At 48.3% G+C, this 20350-nt stretch overlaps 2 protein-coding genes and 1 pseudogene across 2 annotated transcripts in view; all 3 read right to left on the reverse strand.

Moving 5' to 3' along the window:
- Positions 1–8172, reverse strand: LOC122126097 (pyrethroid hydrolase Ces2e-like). The gene is made up of 12 exons (XM_042700668.1): positions 8051–8172; positions 5766–5967; positions 4697–4829; positions 3919–4052; positions 3579–3837; positions 3076–3171; positions 2665–2805; positions 2444–2524; positions 2054–2198; positions 1401–1538; positions 845–917; positions 1–425 (listed from the first exon to the last, which is right to left on the reverse strand). The coding sequence occupies exons 1-12, from the start codon at positions 8124–8126 to the stop codon at positions 239–241; spliced, it is 1665 nt and encodes a 554-aa protein (XP_042556602.1). The 5' UTR covers positions 8127–8172; the 3' UTR covers positions 1–238.
- A 3515-nt stretch (positions 8173–11687) lies between these two features.
- LOC122126067 lies at positions 11688–15175 on the reverse strand (annotated as a pseudogene).
- A 66-nt stretch (positions 15176–15241) lies between these two features.
- LOC122126068 (pyrethroid hydrolase Ces2e-like) overlaps positions 15242–20350 on the reverse strand; it is a 53573-nt gene continuing 48464 nt past the window's right edge. The window contains exons 9-13 of the mRNA XM_042700613.1: positions 20028–20172; positions 19393–19530; positions 18822–18894; positions 18244–18418; positions 15242–15310 (exon numbers count right to left, since the gene is read on the reverse strand). Of these exons, the coding sequence (XP_042556547.1) occupies positions 15242–15310; positions 18244–18418; positions 18822–18894; positions 19393–19530; positions 20028–20172 (600 nt within the window). The remainder of the gene's footprint in view (positions 15311–18243; positions 18419–18821; positions 18895–19392; positions 19531–20027; positions 20173–20350) is intronic.

Genomic DNA, 20350 nt, shown 5'->3' on the forward strand with positions numbered 1-20350 from the left:
TTGCATTGCCATGGGGGAATTTATTGAGTGTGTCTAACAAGAGTGTGCTCAGGCAAGTTGGTCATGAACGTCATGCAGGCAGTTGTTCATAAGGATTGGCTAGTTGGGTGGCTGGCTGGATAAAGAGGGGATGAATGGCCAAGTGAACATTGGAGTCAATTCGCATTTCATGGTAAACATGTGGGTGCCTCATGTTGACCAAACCTGCACTCAAGCCCACACCTCCTGACATAGACCACTATGGCTGTAGGTGCTTCTCCTCAGCCCCTTTGAGCTCCTGGATCTTCTGGGGCAGGGTCTGGGTCCAGAACTTCAGCTTGGAGGCCTTCAGGGCCTGGCCCACGGCAGGATGGATGTCCAGCTGTAGGTACTGCTCATTCTGGTCAAACTTGGGCCAGTGGAGCAGATCCTCGCTATTGGGGTTCCTGTGGACAAACCCTCCCAGGAGGAGGGGTGAGGGTCATTCTGAGTCCTTGTGAGCCTGGACCAACCGCCTCATTAGAGTCATGCCAGGCAGCCCAAAAGATCAGGAGTGGAGGGAATGAGGGAAACTTTTCTGATATAGGAAAATAAGGCCCTCCCTCTAGTGTCTGTTCTATATGGCTCAGAGCCACCTCACAGAGGTGAGTACAGATGTTTCCACAAAACTGTGGTTCACCGTTCAGGTCTCTGGAGCAAGAGAGTGTGACTTGAACCTACCATGTACTCTCTGTGTGTGAGTGAGTCCTGGGATTTGAGGGGGAGCTGTCACGCAATTAAGGATCATGCGTGCTCATGAGGATCCCACAGGGGATCACTACGTGGACCCCATTCTGAGGAGGCAGGGTTAGGTGTATTATCTCACCCATTGCGGGCAAAGTTGGCCCAGTACTTCATCATCTTCCTGCTCAGTAGTTCTTCTTCCTCAGAAAAGTCAGCTGCACAGAGGAGAACAAGAGTCCATTTCTTGGCCAATTTCAGGGTGCCTACTGCTGCTTTCCACCCTCCATTGAACTGTAGTCTGATCCTCCATAGCAGGCCTGATGCTTTTCCTCTGCCCCACTCAGTATCAGGCAGTCCCATTAACAACCTTCCATTACTCATCCCAGCCTCTAGCTGGGACGAGCATATTCCTGGACCAGAGGATATTTCTACTTTCAGTTCCTGGGAATCATTTAGGGACACTCATAACTCCCAACCATCACTCTGCACCTATGTCTGACACATGATGTGGGGAGCACAGACTCCTTGGGAAAAGCCTTCAATGATAAACACCTGCAGCTTTTTGAATGGTAAGATTTTGCACACTTGATCTTGTCTTCTATCTGAGCTTCAGTTTCCTTCTTTCAACTATGATTAGAACCTACCTACAGGGATCCTAGTGTGGGCCATTCTAGGTTATGGAAAAGAAGAAGACTCACCGTTGCTGCCGTAAAAGGAGAACCCAAAGACAAAGGCAATCTCAGCACCGTGGTCAGCCTTCACATGTGGGGGCTTGAGGTCCTTGAAGAGGCTGTGAGGATGTTGGAACTCATAGAAGTAGACAGGGGCATGGGCACCTGGAGGTGTAGACAAAGTAGGACAGGTGACTTCTCAATTGGAGTTGTCCTTCCTCATCTTGGGTGATAAGATCACTATGTTGAGGCTGGCTGGAATCTGGACTGTGAAGTGAGAAGCCTCAGGCAGAAAGATGCTTTGCAAAGAACAAAGGTGCTCATCACAGTCAGTGTTCCATTCTCTGTCTTCTAGGATGAGCTTTGAAGCCAAGAATTGTGTGTTACTGCCATCTTCCTGGAGACCCCAATAGGAAAAGCTTTGGTTAAATCATGGCTTTCCTATCTGTATGGTCTTAGACTAGTAAGTGAAGGTCTAAGTTTCCTCTTCTGTAAAGTGCCAGTGATGCCTGTGTCTTACAGTAGCCATGAGAATTTACTGACATGAGGGACATCAAGTGCCTGGCACTGGGCCCTTGATAAAGACAAGGGTGGTGAATTGGACATCACAGAGCTGCACTGGGATGCACAGCTCTAAGCTGCCTGCTGTACAGTCAGGCCTCAACTTCCGATGTACTCACGCTGAAAATGTGCTGCTTGCAGTGCAGGTATCACGAATATGAAGTCTCCCATCATGTCTTGGAACTGGGCTTGGAGGGTCTGGGGGTCCTCGGTGTCCCCCATGTACTCTTCCATCAGCAGGTGAGCACACTCAGCAGGCAGGTTCTGTGCCAAGAGGATCAGAGAGAGTCAGGCTAGGCAGGCAGTGCAGTGGCAGGGAGGAGGCAGCGTCTGGGTGTGTGTGGGGGGGATGGCACCTGACTAGGAAATTAGTGTAGGGGGGAAAGATCATAGCTCTGGTGTAACCCTGCCACAAACATACAGATATTCCACCTTATATTCCTGGAGGTTACTATGTGAACATATTAATTGTGGTTCCCCATCCATTGGGACAGTGTCCAGATTCTTACCATGAGTCCTACTGTATTCTGCATAATAGCTGGTAAGGTTTGTCTATTTATTCCCTTTATGGTGTCAGCAAATCCCAAGATCTGAGTGGTGGGGAGACAATTTATGTTTGGAATGACCTGGTCAGTATGGTTTCATGCCTGTCCCACCCTGCACCCCCTTCCACTGACACACATAACAGAGGAGGTACCCAGCCTACCAATGAATTAGAAATAAGTCTCACCGTGGGGAGGAGCCAACCATACTCATCATTGTTGACACCAATGATGCTAGGGACAGGGTGGAAGTCAGCAGAGGCCAGCAGCTCCTTGGGGTGCCTGGGTAGGAAGGTCCCATCCACCACAACAGTAGCTCTCTTGAAGGACTGAGAAGGCATCGATGATCAAGAGTTGAGATCACATACCACATATTTTCTAGTGTCCATATGGTATTTTCATCCCAGCATTCTCCCCATACACATCCCAAGAGTTATAACACTTAGGTTAGCCTCTGTTAGGTTTCATTAGGATTACAAGAAGGGAATCACTGGTTCAGAGTATGAGGATTGAGTGACTCACACTCTGTCTTCCTTTCCCCCTCAGGGAGCAGTGGGCAGGTCCCCCTGTCTGAACCTCACCACACCATTCAGCCTGACCTTGGTAATAGCCAGCATGTCCTCTTCACTCTTGCCCCGCAGGCAGCGCACCAGGGCCTCTGAGTCCACCTGCTCACAGGCAGACAGGTTGGCCACCTGTAAAGCAATCAGGAAGGGGCTGCCTCATCATTCCAGGCAGAAGGATGGGTTTGCCCAGACCCAGATGGGTGCAGTGCTCTTAAATCTCCCAGGGTATGGAGTGTGGGGTTGCAGGAATGAAATTGTTCCCACTTCTCTGATGCTCAGAGGCCTCAGCCAGAGGGGCCATTCTCCCCTGCTTCCTTGCATAATTCTGTCAAGGATGCTGGAATTTGGCCACAGAACCTACACAGCTTCTGTGAGGCAGAGAGGTGTGGATTCTGACCCCTAACACTGCAGCAGTTCCCAGGGAGATATTTCCAAGGTGCTTCCTTGGTCCCTGTTGTTCCCACAAAACAGAGAACCAGAGGCTGTGAGAAAGAAGGGTGAAACTGGGTCTGGGCTGGATGGCTGAGGGCACTCACCTTAACAACCACCTCAGAGGAGTTGGAGATTAAGGCAGGTGTCTGGGCCACTCCACTCTGCATGATGGCCCCATGGAAGAGTCCTTGGGACATGGGGGACAGGACATGTAAGGATATGCTCGTACCACCTGCAGACTCGCCAAAAATGGTGACACGGTCGGGGTTGCCTCCGAAGTGGGCGATATTCTGTTGGACCCAGCGTAGGGCGGCCACTTGATCCAGGAAGCCCCAGTTTCCAGTGGCATGCTGGTCTTCAGTGCTGAGAAGTGGCAGAGACAAGGGTCACAGGACTGTCCTGGCTCTGCTTGGCCCTCATTGCCCATTTCAATCCCAGGCTCACCTGAAGAAGCCTAGGATTCCAAGGCGGTACTGGATGATGACCACCATCACATTCTCAGTGGCTGCCAGCCTGGATCCATCATATAAGGAAGCCATGCCCATAACCAGTCCACCACCATGGATCCACACCATCACCTGGCAAAGTCAAGACAGCTGCTATTGATTCTCATTCATCCCCAATTCTACCTCTGGCGTCCATTACACTGTCTATGGCTTTGGCTGTATGCAGATGCCAACATGGAAAGAACTCCTTCAGAACCTTCCTAACTTGGCCCTTGGTGAGGGTTCCAAGTTCAGTTACTATCCTTGAAGTCCATATCAGGAATCCAAGTTTGAATTAATAGCTCCTAGCTGGAGTATTGGTGCTCTTACTTTCTTACCCATCTAAAGTGGAAAGAAAAGGGGGGATTTTCCTGTCTTACTTTAATATGAGTCAAAAATGATCACATGCTAGCATTGGCACAATTGGCATCCTCGAGTTGGGTGATTTAAAAGTTCAGCATTGGGTTCCTCAGGTGGTCTTCTGGGCTCAAGTTGGCAGAGTAAGTTCTTGTTTGATGAAAGAACCAAGGTTTCTAACGTCTGGGAGCACTTAGGACTCTGTATCCCTCTGTACCAGTGGTGAGTGACCCTCTCTTTATAATTGGTTTTTGGAACCTGATAATGAAACTTCTCATTAGGTCCCACAATTCTTGAGACCCTAAGCTGTTCTTTCCACTACTAAGGGTCTTGCAGAAGAAATGTCCTCCCACCGAGGCCAGCCAAGTCCTGATACTCACAGGCAGGTTAGAGCCCTCCTGGGCACTGGCAGGTGAATAGATGTTCAGATAAAGGCAGTCTTCAGACATGGAGATGGCAGGTTTGGATAGCTTCAGAATCATTGTATTCATTGCATCAGATGTTTGAAGACACCTGGTTACAATAGTAGACAATTATTTCAGAATTTGTTTCATGGCCAAAAATCTTTGGGCAAGATTTATTCCCAGCCACAGTGAACTTCTGCTGCACTGGTGCCCTGTTTATTCTTTTCTCATGTCTTTCTCAACCACGTTGCAGGCCACATGCCTGTATTGGGTGAGACTCTCCATCTCAAGCTAGGATAGAGCTCTGACTGCCTGGAAGCCTTTACACTGTTGGGCACATTGGATTTCTCTCTTCCTAAGCCCTGGAAATCTTGACTCATAGAGTCTTCTAGAAGCATTGTCTGCAAGGGTAGACATTTATACCTTCTCTCTGTGCCAGTTAAAGCCTGGCCAGGGTTGCTGCCACTACACCAGTCTAGTATGAATGAATGAAGCTCAGATACACACAGGGTAGTGGGACGTTACTGAAATCCAAACCCACAACCCAAGAGAACCACATTCTGTCCTACATGACTCCAGTCGGAAGCACATAGACTTTTCTCTGCCAGTACCACCTGGCTCTTTGAGTAAGCACAGTGACTGTGGAGGTTGGCTTCTCCAAGGAGCCCCCACTGCTGCCTTCCTCAGGGAGCTGTAGCATCTGCTGCTGGACCAGGAGCTCTGTCAGGTCCATACAGCCCAGGTGAGCCTTTCCCAGGGATGCCTCCCCTGGTGGCAGAGAACAATTGGCATGATCCAAGTCATGGCACAAGTATATCTCTGTGCTTTGGCACCTGGTGCCTAGCACTGTTCATATGCAAAGTCAGAGCTATGAGCCTGGCAAGGCTGCTCCACACACTGAATCTCAGCAAATTCATTGGAAAAATGGACATGGGAAATGCTGCAATGCAAAGAAAATGGAGTGTGGGGTTTACATGGGAGAAACACTAAGCTTGGGCCAGGGTACCCATTACACCACAGAGATTCTCACCCCACAAAAGCTTACATGGCTGGGTAGGAGGTGGCATTCCTTATACCACTCCAGGGCTCAGGGGGCTCTGGAGGGGCAAACCGCAGTGGTCCTACAGGTGGCTTGGCAAAGGGAATTCCAAGGAAGGTGTGCACTCCCACATTGTCATTCACATGGATGAGGCTGCCCCGCACCTGCCCAGATTGTGTGGTTCTGATGGGGCTGGCTGGGTCCTGGCCTGTGGGTAGAGAGATGCACATGAGAGTTGGGTGTGTCCCCTCAGCGCCACTCACATTGTGGCTCCTGTTGGCTCTATGCCACCCATTGTTCAGCCAGGTAAGGTCCTCTGCTCTGCAGGTTCAATGGTTTTACATATTTTCTGCCGGCATGACTGTGCCCCTACACCACGGTTTTCACTGACCTGACCCAGGCCTTCCTACCAGACAGGCTTCCTGAGGTCCTTTGGGAGTTGATAGCATCATTAAGCCCTAGGAGCTTCCAGGTTGGGTCTTAAGTGATTGGAGAAGAAACATCCCTTTCCAGCAACCTAACAGGTTTTAGTAGGGACTAACAGGATTCTAAGAATTGGACTGAACATTTCCAATTCTCAAGGAACTTACACTGGAGGTGTTAAAAATGCCAAGAAGAGGGGCTGCAAGGAGGGAGTCACACAGTTCTGATTACTTTGTAAAAACCCTGGCTGGCCTGTGTTGGGGATTGAGGAGGGAAGAGGCCATTGGAGATCATCTTATGGTCCACATCAACCTGGTTTGTTCGATTGTGATAATTGTTTAAAGGGTTTCTGCATACACTGGGTATATTTCTCCTAACCTAAGACAGCGTACCCTTTTGTGTGTGCTCACATTTGATAGCTCCAAAATTCCTGCTCCTTCAGGTGTTTCGAGACATCCAGTCAGGCCCACAAGCTCTGGCTATTTTGTCATCAGTACCAATTCCACCTCTACTGGAATCTTCTCTCCTCCCCCCACTCCCCCAGTATCACTTTTAGGTCCCAGAAGTTCACTAATCTGACCTGTTGTATAAGAAAAGTAACTCTCCTGCCCCTAAGCACTCTCCAGGAGCTATTGTGAATCACAAAGTTTCATGTTTGAAACTATCATGGTTGAAGCCATGATAGCAACCACAAATAGACATCATAGACAGCAGTTTCCAAATATCTTCCAAAGTCCAAAGACATAGCAATGACCTTCATGTTATCTACGCAAGAGATTTTGGCTAGATGAGAACTCTGACCCTGGACCTCACAGTGCCCACTCATGCTTCATAGTTGTTACAGGAAAGGATAAACATTGCTCAAAGGTTCCTGTTAGAGACCAGCTACCTGCATGTTGCTTCAAGCCCCTCATGAAATGTTATGAGGAAGCTGAACCATGAAGTGGCAAAAAATGATCCTTAAGTTAGGAGATTTAAAGCCCTGGGTCTTCTGGATAGCAAGATTTGCACAACCAACTCCTCCTGTTATAAACCATTGTTATCTTGTACTCACTATCTTAGGATCACTAGCCAGATCCTGATCAAGAACAGGTAAGGGAAGGAATCTGGTAGGAGTGGGCCATGGGTGAGCTGAGGGGGAACTCCTTAGGTCAGATTAAATAGGAGAGCGTAGGGGAGTTCATCAGGGCCTGTCCCAGCTTGGTCTGGGGTGAGGGGAATCAAAGTTCGTAATACATTTCTGGATATAATTCTCTGTTGGCATGAATTATTGATAAGGACATGGGGACTGTGAAGCAGGCACAGGGAAGATCCTCTTTGCCCTGGAAGCTAAGCCAAGCCTTTGTCCAGAGTTGATACCTAGGTGATAGAAACCCAGGGGCATCTCATTTCAACTTGATGATGTCTGTCTAGGGAGTTGTAGATCTTCTAGGACTAGAAATCTATGCCAGGGCCTATTAGTTCATGCCAAGATGCTTCTCTGGTGATGAAGGGGACCCACTCAGAAACAGAGGATAGTGTGAATGACAATTACACGAGCAAACGCAGGAGCAGTTACAGCTACAGCTGCCACAACACACAGAGGAGGGGAATGTCTAGAATCCCTGACATTGCCTGACGTATGTCAGTGTACCTAAGACTCTTTCATATTGGGTTCACTCCTCTGTCTCCTCAGGTATCTATGAGCCCCTCTAAACTGTGGGCGTTTTGTGGATGCTTAAGGGAACAATTTTCCCACAATATAATTTGTCATCTTGACCTGCTCCTTCCTCCCTTCCTTTCCCAACCTCAAACTCTGCTCTACACAATGTGGCAGATCTTACCCAGGTCCCTGCCCGCGCCCCCCAAGCCCTCTGCAAGAGTCTTACCCTGGATCTGGAGTGGGAGAAGTAGGAGCCCACAGATTACTGTGGTCATCCAGGCAGGAATTCGGTCTAGCGGCATGGCTGGCTCACAGGACTGTTTCTGCGCATTTATGTGGCACACTGCAACTCACCCACAGGCAGAGCTCATCTAGACTTTGCCCAGACACCTGGGACTGGGGGAAGGGGACCTGGGAGTGGGTGCCAGGGAAAGTAGTTTCTATGGGAAAGTGGCACTGACAGGGCAGTGGTCACAGGGAGTCTGTGTGTGAGCCCTTTCCTTCTCCTACTTTCCTTTTGTCCTCTTCCAGAGGACCTGAAAGGCTTCTGCAGCCTTGAGATACTGGGAACTGTCACTGAGGTGAAGGTTGTAATGGAGAAATTTCGGGGCTGGTCTGCAAAGAAGCAGGCTCAGGATCCCACCCATGGACAATGGAGCATTTGAGCACTTGCAGACACAGGGAGCTATGACTTGTTCATTTGGAAATTCCTCCTTTGATTTCATTGTTCATAGATTACCAATTCCTCCTCAAGGTTCCTCATCCTTTAAAGTCATAGTCTGAGGGTCTGCATGGACCCCTTCCTATTTACCAATGGCTGTCCATTCAAACATACTTGTCACTGTGGCATTTAAGGACCTATTCCTAAATTCAGCTTTTCCCCCATCTGTGGCTATCCTGACGTGTCAGATCAAGGGCAGTCATTTACCCACTTGAAAAACATTTAAGGGAAACTAGCTGGTTGCAACACTGTGAGGAGGCAGGGCTCTCTGGGCCTCTGGTAATCTGGGAGTCAGGTCAGTAATCGGGAGTTTGTGAAACACATAGAATCCTGCTAAGATGAAGTGAAAGAGCAGGGGCCAGGAGCTGCAGCCCAGCCTGACTTCCCCGAGGATGTGGTGCCAGGCTCAGACTTACATGGTCTTGACTGCCTGTGAGAACTAGCTTTAAGTCTTCTATCTGGTACACAGTACTGTCGAGAACCTACAGCCTGGCACCACAGGCTTTTCTTTTGGTGCCATTCCTGCATTCCCCTTGCATGACATGGCTAAAGATTCTACAACCTTCTCCATTCCTGTCATGAGGTCTGCTGTGTACTTAAGGTCTCCAGTCTAAGGAACTTGGCCCAGGACATGGTCCCAGGTCCTTCTTGGGCAATTTCTCTTCTTAGATTCACAAACAGAGATGGGTCATCATCAGCACAGGTTTATTGCAGAGCCTTCAGCCAAAGCTTAATGATTCACTCCTGCTTACAGGCTAGGGTTTTGTGGTGGGTTCATGGGAATGCTAGTGCAATGCTGTAGGGGCTGATAACAAAGTAACTAATGTGGTGCTTCTGCCCCTGGATTCTGTGTGTGTGTGTGTGTGTGTTGGTAGTAGGGCCTGAATTCAGGGCTATCCCTTAGCTTTTTCACTCAAGGCTAGTGTTGAAGCTCCATTGCTGGCATTCTTCCTGCTTAACAGAAGATAAGAATCTCGTCGACTTTCCTATCCAGGCTGGTTTCAAACTGCAATCCTCAGATCTTGGTCTCTTGAGAGTTAGGTTCAGGCCACCAGCACATGGCTTAACCCACGCATTCAGATGGAGGTTGACCAGAAAGTAACTAATAGTGAGATACAGATATTATGCAAACTGGGCACAGCTGAAGAACGGAGGGAATGAAACAGAGGTGATAGTTCAATGTCCTGTTCTGATGCCAGCCAAATGGGATACAGCTGGACAAGGGGCGAAGGTGAGGCTGGAGTGTTTGTAAATCCGGGCACTGGTCTGGAACCTCAGGATAAGGACATTTGGCTACTCAGAATTAAGAGCTCTTTTTGAGCCTCATTCCCTAATCTAATTAGCAGTTGGGCTGGAGGGCTCAGAAGCTAGGTCCTTGAAATTCAGGGGTGAGTAACAAGAAGATCACCATACTTCTTCTTAATACTGTGGCTGTGGTTTACCACTGCAAGGCTGAAGGTGCCCATGTGTCCCATCACTTCCTGCACCACCATTCAGAGACCCTGGCATCCACAGTAACCAGGCTAATAATAAAAACATGGAATGAAAGGGTTTTATAAGCATTTCTGTGTGTTTGAGGATGTTGATGAAAACTTACATATACTTAGTGATCCGGACAAAGATGAAGAGACAGAGCCAGAATAGAAACAGAGAGAAAGAGGAAGGGGAAGAGGAGAGAAAGAAAGAGTGAGAGAGGCAGACTCAGACAGATAGACAGACAGACACAGACACAGTGAGACAAAGAGGGACAGAGAGAAAGCATCAGAGAAACAAGCCAGGTGACTGTGTCTCCCACCTGTAAGCCTAGCTTCTCAGGAAGCAGAGAAAGAGGGCCTGGGTTTGAAGGCAGCCAGGGAGGAAATTCAGTGGCACTTTTATCTCCAACTAAGCAACAAAAATCCCAGAATAGAATCCAATAGAAATGAAAGCATGTGTTTACATAAAGTTAGGTTCAAAGTGTCCTAAAACATGGTTAATAATAACAAAAAATGGTCACACTCAGATGTACATCCAGCTGTGTGTGGATAAAAAATGGTGTATGTGTTCATAGAAGGTACTCCTCAATAAAAGAAAGGACGTACACTTGATTCTCAGGGCTTTAATTGTAGTGATCACACTATAGATAATTCACTTAATATGATATGCTAGATTGGGCCATTATTTTTCCAATTATATAAAACTCTATAGCAACTAAAAACAATTGGGCCAGGAAGTAGTGGCTCTTGCCTAGCAATTCAGGATGTTGAGATCTGAAGATCAAGGTTCAAAGCCAGCACAGGTAGAAAAGTTTGTGAGACCCTTATATCCAGTTAACCAGCAGAGAGCCAGAAGTGGAGTTTGCCTCAACTGACAGAGATCCAGCATTGAATAGAAAAAGCCAAGTGAGAAGGCAAAGCCCTGAGTTCAAGTCCCAGTGCTGGAATAAAAAACAAGCAAACACAATCAGGTAGTTGCAAAAAGCTGAGTAAAATGAAGTAATTAACTGTAATGAGTGTGAATGGATTTCTTTGGATGAAAGAAATATTTTAGCATGTTATGGGAATGGATGTGGGTAAATTTAATTGCATATAAATTAATCCATAACAAAGCTCCTTGGACAGTTGTGTGCATGTGTGTGTATGTTTGTCTTAGAGACACTTAGAAATTAAATTGTTGGCTACTTAGAAGTTAAAAAAATAAGGATTGCTGAAGGGACAACATGGGAATTTGACCCATGTAGGGGTAACGGGTACAGCGCATCTTCATTTGAAGAGGTGCTGGTGGCTTGGAGCAGACAGAAATGGGGGAGACGAGATGAGCAAGAAAGGAAGGGCCCAGGCTCAGTAAGCACCACTGGAGTGATAGTTTCATTGCCATGGGGGAATTTATTGAGTGTGTCTAATAAGAAAGTGTTCAGGCAAGTTGGTCATGAACATCATGCAGGCAGTTGTTCATAAGGATTGGCTGGTTGGGTGGCTGGCTGCATAAACAGGGAATGAATGGCTAAGTGAATGTTGTGGTCAATTCCTATTTGGTGGTAAATGGGTGGGCACCTCCTGCTGACCCTACCTGCACTCGAGCCTACTTCTCCTGACAAAGACCACTGCAGCTCTACTTGCTTCTCCCCACCCCTACCCTGGATCTTTTGGGGCAGGGTCTTGGTCTAGGCCTTCAGGGCCTGGCCCATGGCAGGATGGATGTCCAGCTGTAGGTCAAACATGGGTCAGTGGAGCAGATCCTCACTGTCGGGGTTCCTGTGGACACACGCTCCCAGGAGGCAGGGTGTGTGTGGGGGAATGAGGGTCATTCTGAGTCCCTGTGAGCCTGGACCCAATCACCTCATCAGAGTCATGCCAGGCAGCCCAAAAGATCAGGAGTGGGGAGAATGAGGAAAACTTTTCTGATATAGAAAATTAAGGCCCTAGCCGGGCGCTGGTGGCTCACGCCTGTAATCCTAGCTACTCAGGAGGCTGAGATCTGAGGATTGCAGTTCAAAGCCAGCCCGGGCAGGAGACACCGTGAGACTCCTATCTCCAATAAACCGCCAGAAAACCGGAAGTGGCGCTGTAGCTCAAGTGGTAGAGCGCTCGCCTTGAGCTGAAGAGCTGAGGGACAGCACCCAGGCCCAGAGTTCAAGCCCCACGACTGACAAAAAAAAAAAAAAAAAGAAAATTAAGGCCCTCCCTCTAGTGTCTGTTCTACAAGGCTAAAAGCCTCCTCCCAGAGGTGAGTGTTGATGTTTCCACAAAACTGCTCCACCTCTCAGATCTCTGGGGGAAGAGAGAGTGACTTGCACCTACAATGACCTGTCCCTGTGTAAATGAGTTCTGGGGTTTGAGGGAGAGCTATCATATAACTAAGATCATGCATGCTCATGAGGATGCCACAAGGGAATCACTAGGTGGACTCCACTCGTGGGAGGCAGGGTTAGGTGTATTATCTCACTCATTCTGGGCAAAGTTGGCCCAGTACTTCATTTTCCTCCTCAGTAGCTCCTCAGAAAAATCAGCTGCACAGAGAAGAACAAGGGTCCACTTCTTGGCCAATTTCAGGGTGCCTACATCTGCTCTATACCCTCCATTCAACTGTAGTCTGGTCTTCCATACCAGGCCTGATCCTTTTCTCCTGTACCACCCAGGATGAGACACTCTCATTGTACAACCTTCCATTACTCATCCCAGCCTCTTGCTGAATGCACCAGTATGTATTCCTGGACTAGAGGACTTTTCCATCCTCAGTCCCTGGAGTTAACTTAGGACCTTCATAACTTTAAATCCTCCACTCTGTACCCATGTCTGACACGTCATTGCAGGTGGGGACAGATGTTGGGAGCACAGGCTGCTTGGGAAAAGGCTTGGAATGTAAACACCTGCAGCTTTTTGAGTGGTAAGATTTTTCACACTTGATCTTGTTCTCTCTTTGAGCTCCAGTGTCCTATGTAGACCATGAGGAGAATCTACCTACAGGGATCCTAGTGTGGCCCATTCTAGGTTACAGAAATGAAGAAGACTCATGGTTGCTGCCATACAAGGAAGACCTGAAGACATAGTCAACCTCATCAGCATGGCCAGCCCTCACATGCAGGGGCTTGAGGTCCTTGAAGAGGCCGTGAGGATGTTGGAACTCAAAGAAGTAGACAGGGACATGGGAACCTGGGGGTTTAGACAAAGTAGGACAGGTGACCTCTCGATTGGAGTTGTCCTTCCTCAAGTTGGGTGATAAGATCACTATGTTGAATCTGGCTGGAACCTGGACTGTGAAGTGAGAAGCCTCAGACATGAAGAGGCCTTGCAAAGAATGAAGGTGGTCATCAAGTCATCCTCTGACTTCTAGGATGAGCTTTGAGGCCAAGAATTGCATGTGACTGCCATCTTCCTGGTGACCCCAATGGGAAAAGCTTTCGTTAAATCAAGGCTTGGATTTCCCAGCTATGTGGTCTTTTACTAGTCACTGACTATCTAAGCTTCCACTTCTTTAAGGTGCCAATGATGCCTGTGTCTTACAGTAGCCTTGAAGACTTACTGACCTGTATGACATCAAGTGCCTGGTACTGGGGTCTTGAGAGAGACAAGAGTGGGGACTTGGACATCACAGAATTGCCCTGGGATGCAAGGTTCTAAGCTGCCTTTTGATTAGTCAGATCTCAGCTACAGATGTACTCACACTGGAAATGTGCTACTTGCAGTGCAGGCATCACAAACATAAAGTCCCTCATCATGTCTTGAAGCTGGGTTTGGAGGGTCTGGGGGTCCTCGGTGTCCCCCATGTACTGTTCTATCAGCAGGTGAGCACACTCGGCACAAGTTCTATGCCAAGAGGATCAGAGAGAGAGTCAGGCTAGGCAGGCAATGCAGTGACAGGGAGGGGGCAGCCTCTGAGTGGGGGGATGGGACTTGGGATGGGACATAGTATAAGGGTGAAAGAGCCAAGCTCTAGTGTAACCCTGCCACAAACACACATATTCCACGCTGTATTCCTGAAGGTTACTGTGTGAAGAAATATCTTGGGGTTACCCATCCGTTGGGGCAGGTGTCCAGATCCTTACCATGAGTCCTACATGTTCTGTATAACAACTGGCAAGTTCTTTCTATTTATTCCCTTTATGGTGCAAGAAGTCCCCATATCTGAGTGATGGGGAGACAGTTTAAATTTGGAATGTCCTGGTCATGAAGGCATCATGTCCTGTTCCACCATGCACCCCTTACCACTCACCCACATAACAGATGAGCTCCCCAGAATACTAATGAGTTAGAAGTAAGTCTCACCATGGGAATGATCCAGCCATTCTCATCAGTGATGCTAGGGCCAGGGTGGAAGTCAGCAGAGGACAGCAGCTTGTTTGGATCCCTGGGTAGGAGGACCTTATCTACCCCTCCAGGGATGACCTTAAGAGTCTGAGGAGGCATCCATGAACAGGATTTGGGATCACATATCACATATTTTCTCTTGTCCTTATGTTACTTGCATCCCATTCCAGTTCTTCCCAGAATTGTCTCCCATACACATCCAAAGACATCCAACACTTGGGTTAGCCTCCCTTACTCTTCATTTTCTATCCAGGACTACAAGAACAGTCAATGGTTCAGAGTATTAGGACTAGGCCATTCACATCTTGTCTTCTTTTTTCCCTCAGGGAGCAGTGGGCAGATTTCCACCCTCCTTCCATTCAGCCTGACCTTGGTAATAGCCAGCATTTCCTCTTCACTCTTGGCCCGCAGGCAGTGAACCAGGGCCTGAGTTCATCTTCACACAGGCAGACAGGTTGGCCACCATCTGGGAAGCAACCAGGCAGGGGATGCCTCACCCTTTGAAGTAGCCAGAGAGGTTTGCCCAGATGCAGATTCACGACACCGAGGTGTCAAAAATGCCAAGAAGAAATAGTGTGGCAAGGAAAGTCACACAGCTCTGATCAGATCAGTGTGAATGACAATTACATTAGATTCAGTAGCAGTTACAGCTACAGCTGCAGCAACACACAGAAGAGGGAAATGTTCAGAATCCCTGACTCCATCCAGAACATGTCAGTGCACCCTAGATGCTTTCATATGGGCCTCAATCCTCTGTGTCCTCAGGTATCTCTGACCCTTGCTGAGCTATATGATCACCACCATGGGCATTTTGTAGCACAATGTTCACACTATCATTGGTCATCTCTACCTGCCCCTTTCTCCTTCCCTTCCCCAAGCTCAAACTCTGCTCTGCACAATGTGGCAGACCTTACCCTGTTGCCTTCTCTTCCACAGGCCCCCGGCAAAGTCTCACGCCGGATCTGGAGTGGGAGAGGCTCTGGAATGGGAGAAGCAGGAACCCATAGACTACTGTGGTCAGCCAATCAGGAAGTCGGTCTAGCAGCTGGCTGTCTCACAGGATGGGTTATTTACCTCTGTGTAGCACACTGCAACTCACCAGCAGGAACAATTCACCTAGACCTTTCCCAGTCAAGAGTCTGGACCTGATGGGAAGTAGGTGGGGACATAGGAGAAGCTGGGCAAGGTTGTTCCTGTGAGAGAGGGGCACTGATGGGGCAGTGGTCACAGGAAGTCAGTGGTCAGACCTCTGAGTGTGAGCCCTTCCCTTCTCCTACTTTCCCTTTGCCCTCCTCCAGAGGTGCTGTGTGGCTTCTGCAGCCCTTGAGATACTAGGAGCTATCACTGAGTGAAGGTTATAATGGAGAAATTCAGGGCTGGTCTGCAGAGAAGCAGGCTCAGGATCCCACAGATGGACAATGCCCCCACCTCCCATGGGGGCACTTTAGCAGAGACAGGGAGCTATGACCGTGGTCATTTTGAAATTCCCCATTGAATTCATTGCTCATAGATTACCGAGTCCACTTTCAAGTTCCACCATCCCTCAGAGTCATAGCTTTAGAGTCTGTATGGACCTCTTCCTGTTTAGGAATGGCTATCCATTTAAACATAGTTGTCACTGTGGCTTTTCTTTTGGACCCATTTCCCTATTCACGCACCTCCAGTCTTGGCTACCCAGGTGTCTGAAATCAAGGGAAGTCATTTGTCCACCTGAAAAGCATGTAGGGGGGACTTGATGGTTGCAGCACTGTGAGGAGACAGGGCTCTTGGGGACTGTGGTAAGCTGGGAGTGAGGCCAGTAACTGGGAGTTTGTGAAATGTGTAGAATCCTTCTAGGATGCAGTGAGACAGCAGGGGCCAGGAGCTGTGGCCCAGCCTGACTTCGCAGAGGACGTGGTACCAGGCTCAACCTCAGATGGTCTTTACTGCCTGTGAGAACCAGCATTGATTCTTCCATCTGGTGAATAATACCATTGAGAACCTACAACTTGTGACCACAGGCATTCCTTCTTGGTGCCATTCCTGGAGGGCTCATTTCCTCTGGCATGACATGGCTAATGAGTCTCCAGCCACAAGGTCTGATGTGCACTCAAGGTCTCCAGTCTAAGGAACTCAGGCCCAAGACACGGACCCAGACCCTTCTACCCAGATCTGGGCAGATGCTCTTGATAGACTCACACACACAGTTTGGAGAAGAGACAAAGAGACAGGTTGCCTTTAGCATAGGTTTATTGCAAAGCCTCTAGCCAAAGCTTAATGATTTACTTTTGTTTATAGGATAGGGAATGTTAGTGTAATCTGGTAGGACATGATATCAAGTAACTAATATAGTGCTTCTGCGCTGGATTCATTGTGTGTGTGTGTGTGTGTGTGTGTGTGTATGTGTGTGCGCACGCGCACGCTTGCACACGCGCGCGCTGCTAGTAGGGCTTGAACTCAGGGCCTGAGAACTATCTCTTAGCTTTTTCACTCAAGGCTGGTGTTGCACTCCAGTGGAGCTACAGCTCCATTGCCAGCCTTTTGCTGCTTAACAGGAGATTAGAATCTCATGGACTTTCCTACCCAGGCTGGCTTCAAACTGCAATTCTCAGATCTCAGTCTCTTGAGAGTTAGGTACAGGCCACCAGCTCAAGACTCAACCCATGCATTTTGGTGGAGGTTGATCAGACAGTAACTAATAGTGAGATATGGATATTATGCAAACTGGGTCACAGCTAAAGAAGGGAGGGAATGACGCAGGGGTGTTAGTCAAGGTCCTGGTCTGGTATCAGCTAAATTGGTAAAATCTGCACCAAGGGAGAAAGTGAGGCTGGAGTGTGTGTAAACTAGGCACTGGTCTGGAACTTTAGAATAAGAACTTTTGGCTACACAGACTCAACAGCGCTCTCTGACCTTCATTTTTTAACCTAAGTAGCTCCTGGGCTGGGTTGCTGAGAGTCTAGGTCCTTGACATTCAGGTTCCAGGAACAAGCTCCTTTATTTTAACTGAAACTCACAATGCTTCTTCTTAATACCCTGGCGTGGTGTACCACTGAAAGGCAGAAGACTCCCATGTGGCCTGTCACTTCCTGCACCATCATTCAGAGACCCTGGCATATACAATAACCATGCTAATAGTAAAACATGGAATAAAAGGGTTTTTTACAAGCATTCTGTTGTTTGAGGACATTGATGAAAACTTACATAGATCTAATGATCTGGACAAAGACAAGGAGACAGAGACAGGATAGAGAGAAAATGAGAGAGAATGAGAGAGATAAAAAACGAAAGAGAGGGGCTGGGAAGGTGGCTTAGTGGTAGAGTGCTTGCCTTGCATGCACGAGGCTCTGGGTTTAATTCTTTAGCACCACATAAGCAGAAAAAGCCGGAAGTGGCGCTTTGGCTCAAGTGGTAGAGTGCTGAAGAGCTCAGCTGAAGAGCTGAGGGACAGCAGCCAGGCCCAGAGTTCAGGCCCCATGATGACAAAAAAGAAAAAAAAAAGAAAAGAAAGAAAGAAAGAGAAGCAGACACATATAGAGAGGCAAACACAGACATAGACATAGACACAGAGAGACAACCAACATCAGAGACAAGTCACAAGCCAGTGGCTCACACCTATAATCCTAGCTTCTCAGGAGGCCTAGAACTGAGGATCTTGGCTCAAAGTCACCCCAGGCAGGAAGGTCAGTGATACATTTAGCTCCAATTAAACACTCTCCAAAACCCAGAATAGAATCCAATTCAAATGAAAGCATGGATCTACATAAAGTTAGGTTAGAAAGTGTCCTAAACAACTTGATTAAAAATAACAAAGAGGACTAGAATGTAGCTCAGTTGCAAAACACTTACTGAGCAAGTACAACATCTTCATTACCAATAAAATAAAATAGAATAAAGAGAGAAGAGGGAAAAAAATAGTGACGAATGTGTCACACTCAGATGTGAGGCCCCGTTGAGTTCTTGGATCTTCTGGGGCAGGGTCTTGGTCCAGAACTTCAGCCTGGAGGCCTTCAGGGACTGGCCCACTGCAGGATGGATGTCCAGCTGTAGGTACTGCTCATTCTGGTCAAACATGGGCCAATGGAGCAGGTCCTCGCTGTTGGGGTTCCTGTGGACACACCCCAGGAGGTCGGGGTGGAAGGAAGTGAGAGTCATTCTGAGTCCCTGGGAGCCTGGACCCAATCACCTCATTAGGGTCATGCCAAGCAGCCCAAAAGATTAGGAGTGGGGAGAATGAGGGAAACTTTTCTGATATAGGAAAACAAGGCCCTTTCCCTAATGTGTGTTCCATGTGGCTCAGAGCCACCTTACAAAAGAGAGTGCTGATGTTTCCACAAAACTGTGCTCAATCTTTCAAGTTTCTGGGGCAAGAGAGAGTGACTTGCACCTACAATGCCCTGTCTCTGTGTGAGTCCTGGGGTTTGAGGATCATGAATGCTGGTGAGGATGCCACAAGGGAATCACTAGGTGGACCCCATTCTGAGGAGGCAGGGTTAGGTGAATTATCTCACCCATTCCGGGCAAAGTTGGCCCAGTACTTCATCATCCTCCTGCTCAGGAGCTCCTCTGCCTCAGAAAAGCCAGCTGCACAGAGAACAAGGGTCCACACTTTAGACAATATTTCAGGGTGCCTCCTTCTGCTGTACACCCTCCATGCAACTGTAGTCTGATCCTCCATAGCAGGCCTAATCCTTTCTCTCCGCCCCACCCAGAATCAGGCACTTCCATCGTACAACCTTCCATTACTCATCCCAGTCTCTAGCTGAATACACCTATGCATATTCCTGGAGCAGAGGATTTTTCTACTCTCAGTCCCTGGAAAGCATTTAGGGACATTCATAACTTCCAACCATCCACTCTGTACCTATGTCTGACACCTTATTGCAGGTGGGGATAGGGTTGGAACTGCTTGGGAAAAGGCTTCCCTTCTAAACATCTGTAGCTGTTTGAATGGTAAGATCTTGCACACTTGATCTTGTCCTCTCTCTGAGCTTCAGTTTCCTTATGTAGACTTCAAGGAGAATCACCCTAGAGGGATCCTAATGTGGCCCATTCTAGGTTACAGAAATGAAGAAGACTCACGGCTGCTGCCACAAAAGGAAGACCCGAAGACAAAGTCAACCTCATCGCCATGGTCGGCTCTCACATGTGGAGGCCTGAGGCTCTGTATCAGGCCATGAGGATGTTGGAACTCATAGAAGTAGACGAGGGGATGGGAACCTGGAGGTGGAGACAGATTATGATGTGGAGGCCTCTGAGTTAGAGTTGTCTTTCTTCATCTTTGGTGAGAAGATAGCTAGGTTGAAGCTGGCTGGAACCTGGAGTGTGAAGTGAGAAGCCTCAGGCAGGAGGAGGCCTTGCAAAGTCCAAAGGTGCTCATCACAGTCAATGCTCCATTCTCTGACTTCTAGGATGGGGTTTCATGTCAAGAATTGTATGTTACTGCCATTTTCCTGGTGACCCCAATGGGAAAAGTTTTGGTTAAATCATAGCATGTATTTCCTATGGTGTGGTCTTCTACCAGTCACTGAGTTTCCACTTCCTTAAAGTGCCAGTGATGCCTGGCTCTTACAGTAGCCAGGAGAATGTACTGACCTATGGGCCATCAAGTGCCTGGCACTTGAAAAAGACAAGGGTGGAGACTTGGACATCACAGAGCTGCCCTGGGATGCACAGCGCTAAGCTGTCCTATGAGCAGTCAGGCCTCAGCTACTCACACTGAAAATGTGCTACTTGCAGTGCAGGTATCACGAACATGAAGTCCCCCATCATGTCTTGGAACTGGGTTTGGAGGGTCTGGGTGTCCTCAGTGTCCCCCATGTACTCTTCCATCAGCAGGTGAGCACACTCAGCAGGCAAGTTCTATGCCAAGAGGATCAGAGAGAGACAGGCTAGGCAGGCAGTGCAGTGGCAGGGAGGAGGCAGCCTGTGGGTGGGGAGATGGCACCTGGAGTGGGACATAGTATAAGGGAGAAAAGGACAAGCTTTGGTGTAATCCCACCACAAACACACACATATCCTGTCCTATATTGTGGAGGCT

This window comes from Dipodomys spectabilis, unplaced genomic scaffold, assembly GCF_019054845.1.
Source record: "Dipodomys spectabilis isolate Male_0828 unplaced genomic scaffold, ASM1905484v1 ptg000273l, whole genome shotgun sequence".
Classification (NCBI taxonomy): Eukaryota; Metazoa; Chordata; class Mammalia; order Rodentia; family Heteromyidae; genus Dipodomys; species Dipodomys spectabilis.

What these genes read in the sequence shown, in the direction of transcription:
- LOC122126097 (XM_042700668.1), bottom strand. Translation starts at nt 8,126, where the DNA reads ATGCCGCTAGACCGAATTCCTGCCTGGATGACCACAGTAATCTGTGGG. An exon ending in AGAATACAGTAGGACTCATG is followed by an intron (nt 2,199 to 2,443) that starts GTAAGAATCTGG and finishes CTCTTGGCACAG; the next exon opens with AACCTGCCTGCTGAGTGTGC. An exon ending in GCCAACTTTGCCCGCAATGG is followed by an intron (nt 426 to 844) that starts GTGAGATAATAC and finishes GTTTGTCCACAG; the next exon opens with GAACCCCAATAGCGAGGATC.